Source organism: Gigantopelta aegis, chromosome 4 (genome assembly GCF_016097555.1).
Source record: "Gigantopelta aegis isolate Gae_Host chromosome 4, Gae_host_genome, whole genome shotgun sequence".
Taxonomy (NCBI): domain Eukaryota; kingdom Metazoa; phylum Mollusca; class Gastropoda; order Neomphalida; family Peltospiridae; genus Gigantopelta; species Gigantopelta aegis.
In genome coordinates, this window is record NC_054702.1 from 20976986 (window position 1) to 20997828 (window position 20843).

Sequence of the window (20843 nt, forward strand, 5' to 3'; positions counted from 1 at the left end):
CAAAATGGACCCTCTGTAAACCAGAATTCCCTCAAAACCCGGACGTTTTTCGTGGTCCCTTTTTAAATATCTGTACAAAAGAGAGGACCTCTCTAAACTGGAAACTTCTTAAAACCAGACTTTTTACTTCATCCTGAAAGTGTCCGGTTTAAAGGAATTTCACTGTAGTTTGCGTAATTTCACTGTAGTTTGCATAATTTCACTGTAGTTTGTGTAATTTCACTGTAGTTTGGTCATGACGGTGTACATAAAAATGAAATGGGTTACTTTTTTTTGCGTAACCCATAAATAGATTGTGCAAATTTTCATTTCTCAGAGGTCTGAAATTTGACCGGTTTTGTTTACCAAATTCATATGCAAATTCTAATTGCCATACATGTAAATTTATATACAAACTCTAAAATTTTATTCAAATCTTAAGTTTTAACAAGAATGACTTGGGATTTCGAACAAATCCGGCCATTTTGCAGGGTTCGAAACTCGCCAAAAAATATGGTGGCCCAAAAAATAATAATGCATGTTGGCAAATTATGGTAAGCGGACCATGAGCAAGATTTTAATGTGGAATATAAATATTAATAGTGGCTCATATGTTGTAGTTCTAAAGAAGATATTATTTGGGTGACTACCGCCATTACTTTTTAATAATTAAGTCGCCCTGACGGGACATTGGTCGAATTTGGCGACCTGGCCACAGGCCGTTTCGAGCCCTGATTTTGTTGACACTCGATACTCAGATACATATTACAGTTATACATTTGTATGCATATTGCAGTTGCCAGTCTGGTTCCATTACCCCAAATCTGTTCCCCTTGCCAATATTGTTAAAATTTTCTAACAAAACGGATCATTGAGCTGCAATAAATAGAATGTTGTTTCTCATTTAAGAGATTTAAATAGTTTGTTTATTAGCCAGGGCTAGCTCTGGGTGAGCAAAAGAATTTGCCAAATTGTCTATTAAACTTCAACTTTAAATTGCAGAAATTGTCAGTTATTTTCTAAAAAATGTCAATTATTACATGAAATTATTTTGCGAAACTAAAATAAAATTTGCCAATTGATTTCAAAATTTGCTCTGTCGGTCTGGGATCAATTCCCCGTCGGTGGGCCCATTGGGCTATTTTTCTCATTCCAGCCAGTGCACCACAACTGGTATATATATATCAAAGTGAGTAGTTTTAACAATTATTAATAAAACTGTAAAATGCATTATTATGTACCAGTACATGATGGGCTATTGGATTTTTAAAGAATCCTAAAAGCCCTGTAAAAGCTATTCAGTTTCCTGTTATAAAATTATGACATAAAAACTATATACTGAAAAAGAAAGAAAGAAAGGCTACTCTTTTATGACAGGCAGCAAGGGATCTTTTATTTGCGCTTCCCACAGGCAGGATAGCACAAACCATGGCCTTTGTTAAACCAGTTATGGATCACTGGTCCGTGCAAGTGGTTTACACCTACCCATTGAGCCTTGCGGAGCACTCACTCAGAGTTTGGAGTCGGTATCTAGATTAAAAATCCCATGCCTCGACTGGGATCTGAACCCAGTACCTACCAGCCTGTAGACCGATGGCCTAACCACGACGCCACCGAGGCCGGTATATACATGTACTGAGAAGCATGAATAACACAAGGGGTATTCTCTAAATATTTTCTTGTAGAAATGTTAAATAGATTTTAAATGTATGGACAAATGACTTTTGGTAACAAATCAAAGAGGATATTGTTCAAATAATTGAAAAACAGGAATGCATTTATGCGTTTAAAAAACCCAAACAATTTGGTGCTTTTTGCAGCATTTCTTTTCTTGGAATATTGAAAAAAGAAAGAAAGAAAAAATACTGGCTGCTCTTATCTATGAGTGCAGACATTGCATTTGTAAAATGATTTGTGAATGCAATTCTGTGTTCTTGCAAAAAACACCACATGTTTTTTTTTACTTCAAACATATTTTATTCCATTTTTGTGTGCAATTTGAACAATATCCTCTTTTAGTTACAGTTGTTACCAATATGTCATTTGTCGGCATGAATAGGATGTGACATTTGTATAACAAAATATTCTGTGAAATTTAATAATTAACCTTTCATAATACTTAAAGATTCATATATGAACTTTATTTCATGTATTTATCAAACATTTAAGTGAATATATGTCAATAAAAATTACAAACTTGTACCCACTCAACGTGAGTTTTGTTAAACATTAATCCAGTAGTCTTTAATTTCGTGGGTTTTTGTAATTTTTAGGATTTTTAGATCAGTTAATGGGGATTAAAATTAAGCAAAAAATCGAAAAAGTTGCGTTTACATCTGGGCAGTTGTGACCAGCTGTCCAGTACTTATATCCATTATTCCCGATAACTGGTTTTCTGACCAGAATTTTTTTTAAAACCCGAACTACGATTCATCTTGCAATATTTGGTGATTTTCGTTGTGGGTAAAACGATCAAATTTATTATCAAATTAGCTCACAATCGGCTATTGATCCCTGAAAATTACCGCGTCGTGCCGCCATTGTTAAGTGAAAATACTTGCCGAAAACCACTTTTTGAACTCAAAATTTCAAGGTATTTTCAATTGAAAAAATCACAATAAAAGCCACCATTTTGAAAAGAAATATTTTTTCTTTTATTATATTTCCATTTCCGGTGAGTACCGTGTGCAAAACGGTGGGAAGTATTAATTGAGGAATGCACTATATACAGTATACAGTGTGTCGACTGACGTGACATCAGGCAAGATAACTTGCCTGCAGTAGTCAAAAGGTTAACTGCAACATTTGACAATTTTATTTTTTTTCACTAGCCATCGGGCATGGCAATAGTAGTAATTTACTAGCCCAACATTGAATATCATTAGCCATGGGAGTGGAGCTACCCCTGACTAAAACAATTTTAATTAATGAATGTAAAATTTAATGTAGATTACTGGTAAAAACGAAACAAATTGTTTGCAGTTGTTGACCGAGAACATTTACCGGAATGAATGTAGAGATGAGCAAAATATCATTGCTTAACCTCCACTAAATACAGGCATGGCAGATCAGGGGTGGGGGCTGGGGCACTTTATCCCCCAATAATTTTGAATAAAATATATTATTTGTAGTAGATCTTATGGCAGAGATTAATTTTTATTTGTAGAATGCATGAACTTGCATTTCAGGACATCTAGTTTTGAACATTTTACAGGGGAGCATACGCCGGAATCCCACAGAAACTTTACTTTGTGCCCTCGATCTCAGTCTGCCTGTCTGCTTGCTTCCGCCGTACCTGAAATACTGTCCTTTGAATGTGTTTGAGAATGTCATCTGTGAACACCTAGATCTAATGTTATGCATAGACATGCATATACATGTAGTTAAGCCTCTCTTTAGTTTGGTGGTCATCATCATTAACAAGGTACTTGGTATCTAAGTGCTTAGAAAATTTGCATGATACATGGATCCTCAAGTACAGGTAGATAGGCTAATACATGTTCAGGGATTGAAAATATGTGATGCACCTCATTTTCATTATATAGCAGAACACTATTAATGTATGTTTTTATATTTAAGAGGAAATTGTTTCAACCCCAAAATCCCCAAAACAACCCAACAACATACATACATGTACATTATGCATGGAAAATGTTGTTCATTATCACATTTGGTATATGAATGCAACATAAAATTCTATGGTACCTTCCCAAAATTCCCAATTTTCATATTAAACATATGCAAGCTTCACAGATCACTACACAATTTGGGTTGTGCTATTTACAGACCTGTCAACCTTTAGTCAAGAGAAAGCAGGAGGTGTGTGTTGAAAAAGCAGGAGATTTTGTCAAAAAGCAGATTTTTTAAATTCACACAATTTAACCCAAAATCGCAAGATTTAAAAAAAACATTATTACAATAAGTTATATGAATACTTTATAATGTCATATATACTTCTTCACCTTAGATCTCGGCATTAAATTTTTTTTGTTTTGTTTATTAAATGTTTTGTTTTTTTTTGTTTTTTTTAAGTTTAAATATTATTATGATTTAATACATATTTAAAAATATTTTTTTTTTATCCAAAAATGTTAAGAACATGAACAAGAAATAAAAAGTTTAATTAGTACATTTACGGTATTACATTTACAGCCTTACAGGTTTCGTTATGTTACATTATCATTTGTGGTTAGTGTACCTAAGTACCAAAGACAAATTTATATAAATCTTATAAATTAATATTCAGTTTTTACTATAATGAGGAACGGTGGCGTGGTACTTATTTAAAATCATTATAATGATGCAATAAGCATTGTATGTTCATTAATCATAAGTAAAACCTCTTTACGGACATCGTGTGAAATATACCGGAATTATACCCATTTCCGTGAGTAACTTTATGTCAATGTCAAACACAACATTTTTTAATTGTACAAAAATAATTTCTTGAAGTGTACCCTTATAACCAACATTTTACTGCACAAACTTACAAAATTAACTGACACAAGTATGTTTATACAGCTAATTGGTCTTTTCGTTGTCTAGCTGTGACATGTGATTTTAACATGCATCGTGTGTATCGCTATCAACTCGGAGTCTGGCAGTTCAGATTCGTCATAGTTACATTATGTAATCCAGTGGGAAGACATATTACAATTCAGAGGTGTTATTAGAACTAAATTGGATAGTTTTTTTTTTATATATGGCAACACTGAATGTCAATACACAGCCTGTTGAATTAGCGGCAACACGCTTCGTAGCCATTACGATGACAACAAACATTATAATAACACGTCATTTTATAAACTCCATGTGCTTTTTTAACAATATAAATAGGCTATCCCACAATTCTCACTTCGGCAAAGGTTAAACAGTCGGGACAATTCGGCCTGTTACATTCTCAGAAGCCGAAAGTAGTTGACATTTTCCGAATGAGAAAAAAAGGCAGAGTTACTTCCCTTCTGTTATTTTGACAAAAGAGGATCGATTTTTTTTTATGCTTACAAAAATGTCATTTAACAGGAGAAACCGTCTCCCGCACAGGGAAAAGGAGATTTGATCAGATACCGGGAGACTCCCGCGGAATCCGGGAGGGTTGACAGGTCTGTATTTACCAAGCTCAACCGAGAACTACTGAGCGCAAGTGAAGATTTACCGATCACAAGAATGGAACTACCAAGCTAATCAATAAAACAAATAAACACAAAAGTTACAATCAAAAACTTTATTTCATTTATTTAACAAAGCATACAGTGATAAGTATATAAATTAATACACAAAATAAAATGGCTAATTAGTAAGAAATATATTTATTCTGAAGTTCTATACTTGCACTAAGTATTTCTGTACTTGTGTTTGGTAGTTCTCAGTATTTCTACACTTGCACTCGGTAGTTCTTGGTAGCTCTTTGCAGCCTTCGGTTGAGCTTGGTAAATAGGACCTCCGTACAATTCAAATATTAAATACTAGTTGCTAATCAAAATTTTGAAAACAAAATGGTCCCTGTTGATTAAAGCTTAAATGGTAATAAATGCTTAGTAAAATAACACTTTTTGACTACTACATTATAACATGTATATCAGGTGGCCAAAACAAACAGTAACCCTACAGAATAAATACATAGTAAAATAACACTTTTTGACTACTACATTATAACGTGTATATCAGGTGGCCAAAACAAACAGTAACCCTACAGAATAAATACATAGTAAAATAACACTTTTTGACTACTACATTATAACGTGTATATCAGGTGGCCAAAACAAACAGTAACCCTACAGAATAAATACATAGTAAAATAACACTTTTTGACTACTACATTATAACGTATATATCAGGTGGCCAAAACAAACAGTAACCCTACAGAATATGGAATTATTTAAAAATTATGGAAACACTTAACTTTGATATTTCACACCAATTCCTATATGGATATTTTTCAAAATTTATTAAAATAACAACAAAATTGAAAGAAAAAAGTGTGACACTAGATATGAGATATTAAATACACTGAGAGTCACATTTGTTGTACTTAAAATTTTGAATCTGCTACTATTTTAACAATGTTTTACCTATGAGCCTAAAATTATCACTGAAGGTGGCATATAGCCATAGAGTAATCATGGGTGTGAAATATCAAAATTACAGTTCCCATAAATTTTTCAATACAATTCTATATACAGTAAGGTTACCAGTTTTATTTTGACCACCTGATATACATATATGTATGTATGGTCACTAATGTATGTATTCTATAATGGACACTGGTCAGCTTGTAATAAAGACTGATATTAAAGATTATTTCTTTAATTAACTCGCATCAGATCTTAATTTTATGAGGTGCCAAATTCCTCATTTGAACAAATCAGATTTATAATTTTTAATAGTCAATGCATGATTAAAATTTAAAAGAATTTGGAATTTTAATGCAACATGAAATCCTATGATACCTTCACAAAAGCCAAGTGGATCTGCAAATTCCCAATTTTCATATTAAACACTTCATATATTCATATTAAAAATTCCAAATTTGCCTACAAAATATTCCAGTCTGTGTACAAATATTTGTATAACCAAACTTGCGTTTACAAATTACTTTTCCTGGATACGGATTAGATTATATATGACATATGAATACGGAAGTGGAATCTGATAATTAGATGTACATATACAATACACATATGACAACAGGTGATGCCTTTTCAAATGTAACAACTTGCTTGATCACACATCCATTTTGGCCGTATAGCTTTATGTTGATCAACTGAAGTCCTGTTTGCAGTTTAGCATTGTTAGGGATGAGATGTAGACCAGTGTGGTAAAGCAATCGCCTGGTGCACGGTTGGTCTCGGATCAGTTCCTGTCGGTGGGCCCACTGCACCATGACTGGTGTATCAAAGGCCGTGGTATGAGTAATCCTGTCTGTGGAATGATGCATATAAAGGATCCATTGCTACTTGAAGGTAGGGTCAACTCAAACAAGAGCCTTATGTGTTGGAAAGATGCATATCCGGACCACCAACACATACTGACACTTTAACAAATGAAAAAGGTGTAATTTTAGAGTTAATAAAAAACCATGATTATTCCTACTACCTTGGGGCAGCCATTTTGTTTCGTTTTTGTGACGTCCGATGGTATAGCTTGGAACGAAGTGACGTCAGCTCCGTCCATCTTCTCTATGCAAAGTGTAAACAAACGCTCTAATTTACGACAAGGCGCTTCGCTTTCATCAACCTGACTTGTAAAACAACATAAATGACTTGATAGTATAATAAACTATTTAACTAAATATATTTCAGTTTTCACCAATAGAACGAAATGGAGTTATAGTATACATGTATTTCTTTTTTTAAAAATCCAAAGAAAAAATGCATATTATTAGACCTATTGGTAGGGTACGTTCGAGGAAAAACAACCAATCACGATACCCAAGTGATACTTTTCTTTTCTTTGGGACGACGTAATTGGTCAGTTTTGTGATTTTAGATGGGAAAGTCTACTTAATCAAGGATTTTACAGAATTACTTACAGTAATAAACCAGGACGGCTGTTAATGTCCATTACGATTTAAGGGGTATCCGTGCGGTTATCACACAATACCCTGTGATCTTAATAAAAGAGGCACATCTTTTTAGTGTGTCTAGACACAGTGTCTGGGGACTGTCTAAATATACACCTGCCAATCAGGAACCACAGGTACAGGCCACAGAAAGAAAAAACCAATTAACCAAGAAAACACTCTGATTATTATTTCAGTACATGGGTTAATTTACGTACAAAACATAATACAGTCATTTCAACACTTTGACAATGGAGGTTTATTTTGTATTGAAAAATAATATATAATTGTTGCTGGCTTACTGGGATGGCTATTATTACAGAACATTGCAATGCATCCGCAAAAATCAGGTTTGTTTTGTTTCTTCAGTTCGAAGACTTAATTCCTGACGTGACACGTTAGGTATTACGTAACCACCAGCTCGCCAGAGGGCGTATTCACTGGGATGGTACAAAATGGCTTCGCCCGTTATATATAATAGCCATCACATTTAACCGTTTTTATTAATTAACTATACAATTATACTTGTTCATATTAAGCAATAATGTGCATTATATATCATTGAATATACATACCAGGCCAAATGCCTTAATTGTTCCCTCCTTTAATGGAAAAATATATTGGATACATGTAGTTATTAAAGGTTATTAACAATATGTACATACATATAACATGGAGTCCTTGTAATGCAAATCCTTCTTACCTGGCATTTTTTTTAGGCCCGCCACATATTAGAGGAAATAGGAAATACGGTATACATGTAAGTGATGAAATTCCAACCGCTTCCCTTCACTATCCAGATCCAATGTGCATATGCTTATCCTAACGTGTGGACGCTCCGGACATGCTTTGTTGTTTAGTCTGGTGTCAATACAACAGACTGAACGTGTTATGTGAGCTATAACACTTTTTTTTTTTTTTAAATAAATATTTACTGTCCTAGATCATATAGCAGTGTCGGGGTTGCGAGCCCCGAATCGCTGCTTTACATACATATGATGTTCTAAACAACAAATAAATATTTTTAAAATAACAAAACTAACAGATACTGATTCAGACTAAAGTTCAACACATGCATACAGTTAAACATGGACAGTGATCTATAATATAACTATATATTTTTATGATCCAAGGTTTAAATGAGAACAGAGAAAATAGCAAATAAGCTATGACACTTAATTAACAAGTCCATGCCTTGATATCTGTTGTGTGATTTTGTTTTTGAAATTGGATTATGTTCAAAATATTACAGTGACTTCGATGTTTCACTACTGCTAATCTTTCAGCGACTTGAGCAGATGTGCATTGAAAACCCCCTCCTTGTCACTGGCTAGATTAGGACCTGCACATGTACAGACCCCCATTCCAGAAGTGATCTTAGCACTACTATCGCTGTAAATACCTATCTTCGCGACCCTAATTTTGTTTATATGATCACCAGCCCGTTCCACAACATGTACTGCATAGCTTACTATTGTCGCAAATTACGGTGAAAATTTACAATTGGTACAAGACAGTTGTAAGCCACTAACTTAGCTGTCAAATGGGAGTAAGATGATGATTTGATCATTTTGTGTAAAAATGGATCTAACATATACCAAATACCTTTTATGAAACTCCGCGTTCAATGAAAAACATTCTAGGCCATACGACCTTCACATGAAAATACGGGAGTTAACTCTCATGTTTTATTCATTGAGCAATTATCACTTAGCACATAAACTGAAAAAGCTACTTCGTGGATGTCCTATACCAATGAATACATTCAAGATGTTCCGAAAAGTTGGTAACTAATTTATTATTTAAGTAATTCATACTTCTTTGCAAAGATTTTAATCATTAAAGGGACACTTACGACTACCGTAAAGTTGCTGTGTGAAACAGCTGTAAAGTTTACGATGCCAGTTGTAAAACTCACGTTAAGCCACTACAATTAACCTTAGCTATGGTTCTTTCATGGAACGGGGCCAGGCCTAGTGCTTTTAAAACTTTTAGAGTCTAGACTCCAGACTCTTAATAGAGTCTGAGACAGTAATGTCATGACAACGCCATACAAATTGTATGCATGTGACGTCACTAGAGATTGAGTCTGGACTCTTTAACAGTTTTATACACATGGGCCCTGGTCTCTAAAAATTGCTTAAATAATTGTTTTGTTCACGCGTTGCTCATGCAGATCTAATTATAAATATGTAACCTATTTTCATTTCACGCATTGCTAGATTTAAGACATCATTGATTAATTCACATGGACATAATGGGTTATGTAAAAAGGCCATGAGTTACCTGAATTTATTTAAATGTGTTTTATAGGTTATGCAAAATTTCAGTTATCAGAGACATGATTTATTGGACTGAAAATCCAGTGAAGAAGACAGAATGTAAAATCTGCATGATATACATTTTCAGAAACCAGTATGTTTTTGTAATTCTTTACGAACATACAGGGTAGCTGAAAATTTACAAAGTTTTAAATTTTACTTGACTGGGATTTTCATGTTTATGTTGCTGTACATTCATCCATTATAATAACACCATTATCCAGTTATAATTATAAACTGTCCACCATTATACCAGTTACTCTATTCTGATTGAATGACGTCATCAAAAAATTGGATGTTATCCTTTGATAAACCTCAGAAAATTATGTCATCAGGGGCCTAGCTTCTGTATACGCACCTGAGATTACAAATATATATTTTTTATTAAAACAATTGATGCAAATGCGTGTATGCTCTATGCCAATAGTGTTTTATTCCATCGCCAAATAAGTCTGCGTACCACCTGAAAATCCCAAGCTAGGCTTGTGGTCATTATGCAAATGCAAAGGCAATGTCATTACGTAAAACAGGTCATTGAAAGGATGTTCAAAGCTTATTTATGTATATTTTCAACTAAATAAGTTGTGTTGTTTGTAATTATTACAATTGTTTGCCGTTTTGTCAATATATAACAGTTAAAAAAACTTTTAGAAAATTTGTGACTGTTATACATAAATAATTTCATAAAAATGACAAGCAATTCTTATAAAATAATTTGTAACCTACAGTCATAGAGGAATTCTTGTTGTTGACCATTTTTTAAAAATCTGTCCTAAAGAGGCATTGGCTGCAAAGTGTTAGAAATGTTTATGGGAGAAGATTGGCTGGGGGAAAGCACATTTATTAGTGCTATTCTTTAGGAGGATGGCATGGACAACATAGAGATGGACTAGATTTTAAGTCTTACACATATATAACAAAATGGTGGTGTCTGTTTAAAGAAACAAATGGTTTTTTGTTTGGGTTTTTTTGGTTATGATTGTTTTGCATACATACATGTACATACATAGTTTTTTGTGCTTTTGTCAGTAATTTTGTGTATCATCTATTTTTTTAGATCCACATTTGGATAATGATGCTACCCAGCCTAACTCACGAGGGGCCATTGGGCGTGCCAGTAAGTATCTTATATTCATTAGGCCAAACAAAAAATATGTGTGTTTCTGGACCTACCCTAATTTTATGTAGCAAAACCCCAAACAAAATCATGATCCCTGATTTTTTGCTATCAGCAGACTAGATTTGGAACACCGTGGTCAATTTTGGTTTTTCGGTTTGATTCGATTTTGAAAATAAAAGGGAAAAGGTTTCTAACTACCCTATTTTTTTCAAAGATGAAAGCTGAAACACACATTTTTTTTAAAGCCTTAAATGTTATAGAATTTGATCTATTTGCAAGTACAATGAAACAAACATTACGCAGCCACCTAGGGTCAAGTTATGTGACTTGAAGTACAGGCATGTATTCCTTTTGTCACCCTGAGCCATCTTGTGAATATTTTACATACCTACGTTGTATTTATTTTATGTGGGTGGTGAGTAACCATTCATTTTAAAACCAGGCTAGAGTTGCAGATTTAAAATTCAGTTGCGGATCCAGGGGAAGGGGTGTCAAGCAGGTTCGGACGCTCCTTGCTCAGGACAATTTTTTTAACTTATTTTAATGAATGAATAGGCACTCATAAATATTTTTTATTTAGTTAGTTGGATATGATCCCCCCCACCACCCTGCAAATGTTTTTGTATCTGTCTGCTTTTATATACACCATCCCACAGACAAAAGATCCCTTGCTGCATTAGGAAAAATGATTTACCAAATGTTTGACATCCAATGATTAATTAATCAATATGTTCCAATGGTGTCATTAAACAAAACAAACTTTTTAATTTTATACCACAGCCTTTGATATACCAGTTGAGGTGCATTTCTTTGAATGAGAAATAGCCCAATAGGCTCTCTGATGGGGATCGATCCCAAACTGACTACACTCTACCACTCGGCTACATGCCCTCCAATAACCAATAATTAATAAAATAAGTTTTTTCATGGGGTACACATTGTGATGAAAAAAAACACCAATCAGAAATGGGGTCTTCCATTGGGATTTTATCCTGTTAACCCAAATACATTTGTACTGCATGCCAGTGCCCTACTGACCAAGCTACATGTAAAGCCCACCCGTACCAGCTAAAGACTAAATGTACGAAAATGAATGTAGACCACTGTATTAGGGAAAGTGAAAGTTTGTTTTGTTTAACCATACCATTAGAGCACATTGAGTTGTTGATCATCGGTTATTGGATGTCAAACATTTGGTAATTTTTACATATAGTCTTGGAGAGGAAACCTGCTACATTTTTCCATTAGTACCAAGGGATCTTTTATATGCACCACCCCACAGACAGGATAGTACATACCACAACCTTTGATATACTAGTCGTGGTGCACTGGCTGGAATGAGAAATAGCCCAATGGACCCACTGACAGGAATCGATCCCATACCGACTGCTCATCAAGCGAGTGCTGTAAGACTAGGCTACTTCTCGCCTCCTGTATTAGGGAAGTCTTCCTGGTTTAGTATGACATATTAACAGCTATTTAGCGTAATATATACATGCACTTGAATGAATAAAGGTTCACTTAAAATATTGTATACCAAGTATGGCATTTCCAGTGGTGTAGAACTGCCAAATATATCACTAGCCCACAGGACCAGTAGGGAATAATAGGGAAAAAATTTATAGTTATCCAGAAGTTTTGCCAGTCCATTGAGATTTGATAGTTGGAGTACAATCTTATCATGCATACATGTTCTCATCTCGTTAAAACATTTAGGAACAAGTTCCCTGCACCAGAACAGAGTTTCAAATACACAGATTTAGTTCGACCCCTATGAATTGTTTATCATTTAAATATCAAATAAATGTATAAGTACATTTACCTGAATAACAAAACACATGAATAATAATTCATAAACCTCAATAAAAACCATCTATAAATATTAATTTTAATTTTGAGAAAAAGAAAAGGAAAAATGGAGTGGATTTTATTTTCCTATTCCAGAAAAAATTGAGACAGTTTTTATGTGAATTGATGAGGAAATTTTATTTGCAAAATTTCAGTTTATATTTGACAGTGAGATGAAACGATATGAAACACTAAAATATTATGACTAGTATTGAAAATGTTATCATGTTACTAGGATGTTGATTGCTGAGTATGACAGCTGGGCTTTAGTGTCGACCTACAGTGAAACCAGTTTAACCACCCACCTCTGTTAACGAGCAACCTGTCTTAGTAATAACCCAACATAATGTAATAATGTTTTTATAGTGTGGGACATAGCCCAGTGCTAAAGGAAGGAAATGTTTTATTTAACGACGCACTCGACACATTTTTTTGCAGTTATATGGCGTCAGACATATGGTTATGGACCACACAGATATTGAGAGAGGAAACCTGCTGTTGCCACTTCATGGACTACTCTTTTTCGATTAGCAGCAAGAGATCTTTTGCATGCATCATCTCATAGACAGGATAGCACATACCACGGTCTTTTATGTACCAGTCGTGGTGCACTGGCTGGAGCGAGAAATAGCCCAATACGCCCACCGACGTAGATTGAACCCTGACCGACCTTTACCACTGGGCTACATCCCGCCCCCCAGTGCTAAAGTGCTTGTCTGATACATGGTCAGTCTAGGATCGATTCCTGTCAGTAGAACCATTGGACAATTTCTTGTTCCAGCCAGTGCACACTGACTTACATCAAAGACTGTGGTATGTGCTGTCCTGTCTGTGGGGAAGTGTATATAAACGATCCCTGGCTGCTTAAGAAAAAATGTAGCAGGTTTTCTCTAAGACTATAGAGAGTATGTTGGAAAATTTTCCAAATGTTTGACATACAATAGCCAATGTGCTCTAGTGGTGTCATAGAACAAACAAAAAAAGTTTAACTTTTAACTTTCAGCATATAGATAATGTTCCTCTCCCAATCTGGCTTCAGGACACGAGGCTCAAAATAGCGGCCTGCGAAAAGCATTAAATCTTCAATTTTTTAGACCTAGCAGGTGAAATAAAAATTCACCCACTAAAATTACTAAAACATTACAGGTCATTTTTCAAGAGAGATGTTTGTATGATCATCTCATCATCTATTTAGCCAAGTCTCAGCTCATGATTCTGTTATATTTTAATTGTACAATGCTCTAAAATGCATCTCAAAGGTGCTAATTTTCCATACACTGTTCCCAAATCTCCACTCATCACTTATTTCTGGCACCATGACTGGTATATCAAAGGCTGTGGTATGTGCTATCCTGATAAAAAGATCCCTGCTGCTAATCAAAAAGAGTAGCCCATGAAGTGTCGACAGCTGGTTTCCTCTTTCAATATCTGTGGGTCTTAACCATATGTCTGATGTCGTATAACTGTAAATAAAATGTGTTGAGTGCATCGTTAAATAAAACAAAACATTTCCTTATTTATGGAAGGCTATATCTTTTCTTAGCAGGCCATTTCTTTTGGCCTGCTACTTAAAAAATTAATAGCAGGTCATATTTTACTTCCTACTTTCGAGTCTGATCAGAATATTTCATGTAAACGGTTGTACGGTTCACGTCAGTCGGTTAGGCATCTTTACGCTTACATGAACAGCCAAAAAGATCTTACGTGGTGAACCGTTGCAAGATCTGAAAGTCACCTTATGAAGTACATGTATGTTTATTAAAGGAGCTATTCTTTAATATTGAAATTGTAAAGTGCTTTTACACTTCATAAAGACTTGGTTCAGCATGACTAGAGCCCTTTCTTATCATATCATAACACATCTTATAGTCACACATGGCAGGTACATGTAGATAAGGTCATCACTGCATCAGAAACAGATGAGTTGTACAAAGACGACAAACGTATTGGTATAATCCATCTGAACAACACTTTTGAATATTTTCCTCAAAACGTTTACTAAGACTTTTACTACATTATTTGACTAATTGTTGTGACATTAATAAATGTTATGGTACAGATTAATCCTATTTAATTAGCTTACTAGTATTTTATTCAGGGACAAAATCAAAATGTATCGTGTAGTTTTAACTCACACTAACTATGAAATTTTCCATTACTGAAGGGATTATTCCAAAAGTCAATTAATTGGCATGTAAATATAAAATTAATATAAAAACATATTAATTTATTAAATTGTAAACCCATACCATCTGAAATAACTTCTTTTAATGTAAATAATAATAAAAAATATTTATAAAACTGCATAGGGTAAATCTTTTCTGATACAGGGTTTAAGGCAATTGATGGAACATCCAAGGTTGTATCTTTGCACAATGTAGAGTTGAATGGGTATTTGGCAAAATAGTGGATGATTCCATCAATCTTTATCTAGTGCCTTGTTTATAGGAGGACAGCCACTCCCCAAAAAACTCCTTTACTGGAGAGTTCATCCTTCTTGCATTGCCACAGAGGACTGCCACTTCCAGACTAATTACTAAAACACATGCAATTCAACCTTTTAAGGCTTTAGTCTCTTTATACTGCATTATCGATTACTTCAGAGGCAATGCAAGTGAAGCTGCATAAATTGGCTGTTCTAGCATTTTTCTTTACACCTGTATTAAAAAGTTACATTTAATCTTGTATCACTTAATGGTAATTATACAGAAACATTTTAATTTATAATGGATTTCTTTTTTTCAAAAATGTTATTTGTGTTGGTATGGGTTTAAAACTTAATAATATTTTTTCTAATATGAATTTTATTCATTATGAAGTTCTATGCCAATTCATCGTTTTCCTTTTGATGCAAACAGACTATATACATGGTTATTATAATACATGGTTGTTATTCAACAAAGAAAATTTTAGTTTTGATTTTCACTGTCCTGTTAAATTGGAGGGCTAGTTAAATTTAAGAAGGGCCAGTAAGAGTTTTCTTCAACTGGCCCTGCTGATGATCATGGTTTTCATGTTAATTTTCATCCCAGAATCATTGGTTATTGGACGGCAGTGATAAAGTGCTTGTCTGATGTGTGGTCGTGGGCCCACTGAGCTATTTCTCGTTCCAGCCAGTGTACCTTGACTGGTATATCAAAGGCCGTGGTATGTGTTTTCCTGTCTCCGAGATGGTATATCCCTTGCAACGGATGCAAGAATGTTGCCAGTTTTCTTTTCAAGACTATATCAGAATTACCAAATATTTTACATTAATAATTTAATGATTAATAAATAGATATATCTAGTGGTATAGGAATACATGTATTACTGTTTGCTTTCACTCCAGTCCAAACAGCTTGTGACGTATCATATTGAATACATGTATTACTGTTTGCTTTCACTCCAGTCCAAACAGCTTGTGACGTATCATATTGAATACAGCTTGTGAAACGTATCATATTTGAATACATGTATTACTGTTTGCTTTCACTCCAGTCCAAACAGCTTGTGACGTATCGTATTGAATACATGTATTACTGTTTGCTTTCACTCCAGTCCAAACAGCTTGTGACGTATCGTATTGAATACATGTATTACTGTTTGCTTTCACCCCAGTCCAAACAGCTTGTGACGTATCGTATTGAATACATGTATCACTGTTTGCTTTCACCCCAGTCCAAACAGCTTGTGACGTATCGTATTGAATACATGTATTACTGTTTGCTTTCACCCCAGTCCAAACAGCTTGTGACGTATCATATTGAATACATGTATTACTGTTTGCTTTCACCCCAGTCCAAACAGCTTGTGACGTATCATATTTAATTTTCAATCTAGTGGTGGTGTTAAACAAAACAAACTTTTGGTGCAGAGATTATTTTTTAAGTTTTCCGTTTCCGTTTTTCCGTTTGCACTGATAAACAACTTCCCTACATATATGTAGGTTATAAATCAGTATATCACTTAGATGCCAAATCATGTTCACAAGTGGGATTCTCCCACATAATTTGGAGGATAAATGTTTTCTTTAATGACACCACTAGAGTACATAGCATAATTAAATCATCAGATAATGGATTATTTTGTGTGATTTTTTCCTCAACATTTGGACAAGTGTTTTTGATTTCTGAATTAAAAAAAAGGTCTGGATTTAAAATATTGTGTTTAAGTACTTCAAAAATGAGGAAAAGCTATATACCCTTATATAAGTCAAGGACATATGGTCACTAGCTTTTCAATAAAATTGTGCATTGTCAAGCTAGGCCTTTTTATCAGTGATACCACACTACATATGCCAAATTAATAGTCATTGTTTAAAATGTGCTGAGGTGTCATTAAAGAAATTTGTTTCATTTCCCCAAGAAATTTTAATATCAGTTCTGGGCATATAACAAAACAAACATGACAATTTGGCCCGTGTATGATCTCTTAAATTAGAGGTTAAGATAATATGGCCCATGTATGTTCTCTTAAATTAGAGGTTAAGACAATTTTGCCCATGTATGATCTCTTAAATTAGAGGTTAAGATAATATGGCCCATGTATGTTCTCTTAAATTAGAGGTTAAGACAATTTTGCCCATGTATGATCTCTTAAATTAGAGGTTAAGACAATTTTGCCCATGTATGATCTCTTAAATTAGAGGTTAAGACAATTTTGCCCATGTATGTTCTCTTAAATTAGAGGTTAAGACAATTTTGCCCATGTATGATCTCTTAAATTAGAGGTTAAGACAATTTTGCCCATGTATGATCTCTTAAATTAGAGGTAAAGACAATTTTGCCCATGTATGATCTCTTAAATTAGAGGTTAAGACAATTTTGCCCATGTATGATCTCTTAAATTAGAGGATAAGACAATGTGGCCCATGTATGTTCTCTTAAATTAGAAGATTAGGCAAATGCAGTGGAACCTCGTTAATACAGATGGTATGAATTATTCTAGAAGTGTCCAGATTAATAATTTTTTTGTAATACTAGTATTGAATCAAATATGAAACATAATTTTTTTTGAATGAGACAAACCTTTTTCAAAAATGTTTGGTTTATAAAAAGTTTGATTGAACAGATCAATGAAAATATAATTATATATGTATTTTTTTAAAGAAATTAGTTACAGGTGTTTGTGTGTGTTTGTTAGTGTGTGTGTGTGTGTGTGTGTGTGTGTGTGTGTGTGTGTGTTTCGTGAATGTATGTGTTTGTGAATGTGGTTACTACTAGTATATACATGTAGTTCTAAATTGCAAAAACAAATAAAATAAAAACCCCATTATTTTCGGTGTATACTTAATAGGGGATCAGATAGCAATTAAGAGTACTCTTCATGCACTTGTGAAAATATTAATAAAGTTCTGTGAACAACCCCTGTTATGTTTAAAATGTATACAATACGAACAGGTTTAATTATATGGGGATTTTGTGAGGCTGGGTAAAATTTAATCTTTCAGGATCATTAACCCATCGATGGGCCAACTGGGCTATTTCTCATTCCAGCCAGTGCACCCTGACTTGTATATCAAAAACCATGGTATGTGCTATCCCATCTGTGGAATGGTGTATATAAAAGATCCCTTTGCTACTAATGGAAAAATGTAGTTTTATTTTCTCTTAGATTATATGTCAATGTCTATCAATATGTTCTAGTGGTGTTGTTAAACAAAACTAACTTTAACTTTAACTTTTTTCAGGACTGTCAAAAAACAGTAAAAGGAATGACTATTTAAAGATTGAATATAAACATTGTATTGGCTACCAATTACTATTCCTTGCAAATTAATGTTGAATTTGTTTATACAGAGATCAACAAAGCTAAAATGATCTGTGTTGATATTTTTCAGGACCACCGAAAAAGGAGAAAGAACGAGTATTCAAGGAGAAGGAAGGACTGTTGAATCGGCGCCGTGGTGCTATGCGAAGACGCGTGCACCAAGTGAATGGACACAAGTTCATGGCCACCTTGTTCAGACAACCCACATTTTGCTCACTGTGTAGGGATTTTATATGGTAAGAGTACCCACATAGTATCCATTGGTTACATAACAGGGTTATTGTTCAGACAACCCACATTTTGCTTACTGTGTAGGGATTTTATATGGTAAGAGTACCCACATAGTATCCATTGGTTACATAACAGGGTTATTGTTCAGACAACCCACATTTTGCTTACTGTGTAGGGATTTTATATGGTAAGAATACCTACATAGTATCCATCGTTTACATAACAGGGTTATTGTTCATACAAGCCATATTTTGTTTATTATGTAGGAATTTTATATGTCATATATTAGTTACATAACAAGGTTATTGTTCAGACGATCCATAGTTTGCTCACTGTGTAAGGATTTTGTATGGTAAGACTGCCTATTTGGCATACATCAGTTACTTTTACGGGTTATTGTTAAGAAAACCCACATTTTCTTTATTATGTAGGGATTTTATACGGTAAAACTTCCGACGTGGCATGCATAAGTTATTTCATGGGGTTATTATTTGTTAACACAACCAACATTGTATTCACTCTGTAGGGATTTTATATGATAAGACATGACGTGACGAACCTGGAATTTCCTGCGATCACATCATACTCCTTAAGCTTTTCCCAATTTTTACAGTAAAGTGCTTAAATTCATGCATTGAAATAACTCATCTGTCCATGAAATTGTATGCATGGAAAGTATTTTCACATGTGACAAATGTTGCATGTTGGATGGACAAATGAAGGATGACGGATGAGATACATATGGAAAGCCAGCCTATAACTGTCCCAAGTTGTCATTTTCAAATCCTGTGCTTACAAAATTACGGTTTTGTTGTATTTACATGTAGATGTGTTTTTAACATGTACAAAATTAATGTTTTTCTATTCTTTTCAGGGGTCTTTGGAAGCAGGGATATCAATGCCAAGGTAATAATTTACAAGCTTTTTTAATTATTTATAAAGTAGGTTTTTATTAACAGTGTTGCTAGTATGCCACTAATTTCACAAGTTGACATACGCAAAACCACATTTTACAATAAAAACATTGATCAGATTGGTCTTGAATGGTATATCTTAAGCCTTGGTCAGACAGAGCTACGACGTCGTGTGATGGGGTGAGATTCTAGATGTCTATGATTGTCCCCAACTTGGCTATGATATTACAATCTTAGTTGTGTGGTCACACTGGAAATGATGAGTGTGCGACACATCTGAGAAAATCGTAGGGAAATCGTACATCGTACGACCGTCTTATGAGGTCATACGACTTCACTACAATTGTCTGCTGAGAAGCTGACATCATCATAGGAACACAATTAAAGTCGTACGACAGCCGTATGATGTCTTACGATCCCATGTGATGTCGCACAACATCGTGGGGAGGTCGTGCGATGTCTTTAATTAATATTTCCAGGTGAGAACGTGAAAATGTTGTACGATTAGCTGTGACGTCGCACAACGTTGTATGATATCCTACAATCCTGGGAATCAAAGCCAGGTTTTTTTTAACATGACCAAAAACTGCCAACATGTTGTGTGAGGACCCCCGATAGCTGCAACGTTGCACAATTATGCACGATTCACCCACTGATGGTCCGTGATCACCCGAAATTCACCCATTGCAGGTGGTCGTACGACGTCTTAAGGCTGGTGTGACCATAGCTTTATTTGCTAACTGTTATGAGTAATCTGTGTGACAGCAATGGTTTTTTAATCTTATTAATGTTACTTTCTAGACCATGTTTGGCGAGTATGTTAGACACCTAAGAGCCATAATTAAAACAGGTGTCATTAAATGTTTCTTTTCCAGAGAGCCAAGTGTGCAAGGATAGAAACAAAGATCCTTTTTTGTCCGTCTGTCCCAACATATAGTTTACTGGATGTTTGTTTTTTGTAATGCTTCAAGATATGTAGCTGAAAGTTTATATATAGCTTTATCTTGTACAGTTCGAAATCAAATGAGACTTTCGTAGGGAATTGGTTCAAGGAAGATAACTGTCAAAAATGAAATTTATCAGTGTTTCTCAGAGTTATGACCCTTGAACTCAGGCGATAA

The 20843-nt window shown here is 34.4% G+C and overlaps 1 protein-coding gene across 1 annotated transcript in view; it reads left to right on the forward strand.

The window, feature by feature from the left end:
* LOC121369670 (calcium-independent protein kinase C-like) overlaps positions 1–20843 on the forward strand; it is a 51685-nt gene that overhangs the window by 11054 nt on the left and 19788 nt on the right. The window contains exons 3-5 of the mRNA XM_041494718.1: positions 10919–10978; positions 18648–18813; positions 19683–19714. Of these exons, the coding sequence (XP_041350652.1) occupies positions 10919–10978; positions 18648–18813; positions 19683–19714 (258 nt within the window). The remainder of the gene's footprint in view (positions 1–10918; positions 10979–18647; positions 18814–19682; positions 19715–20843) is intronic.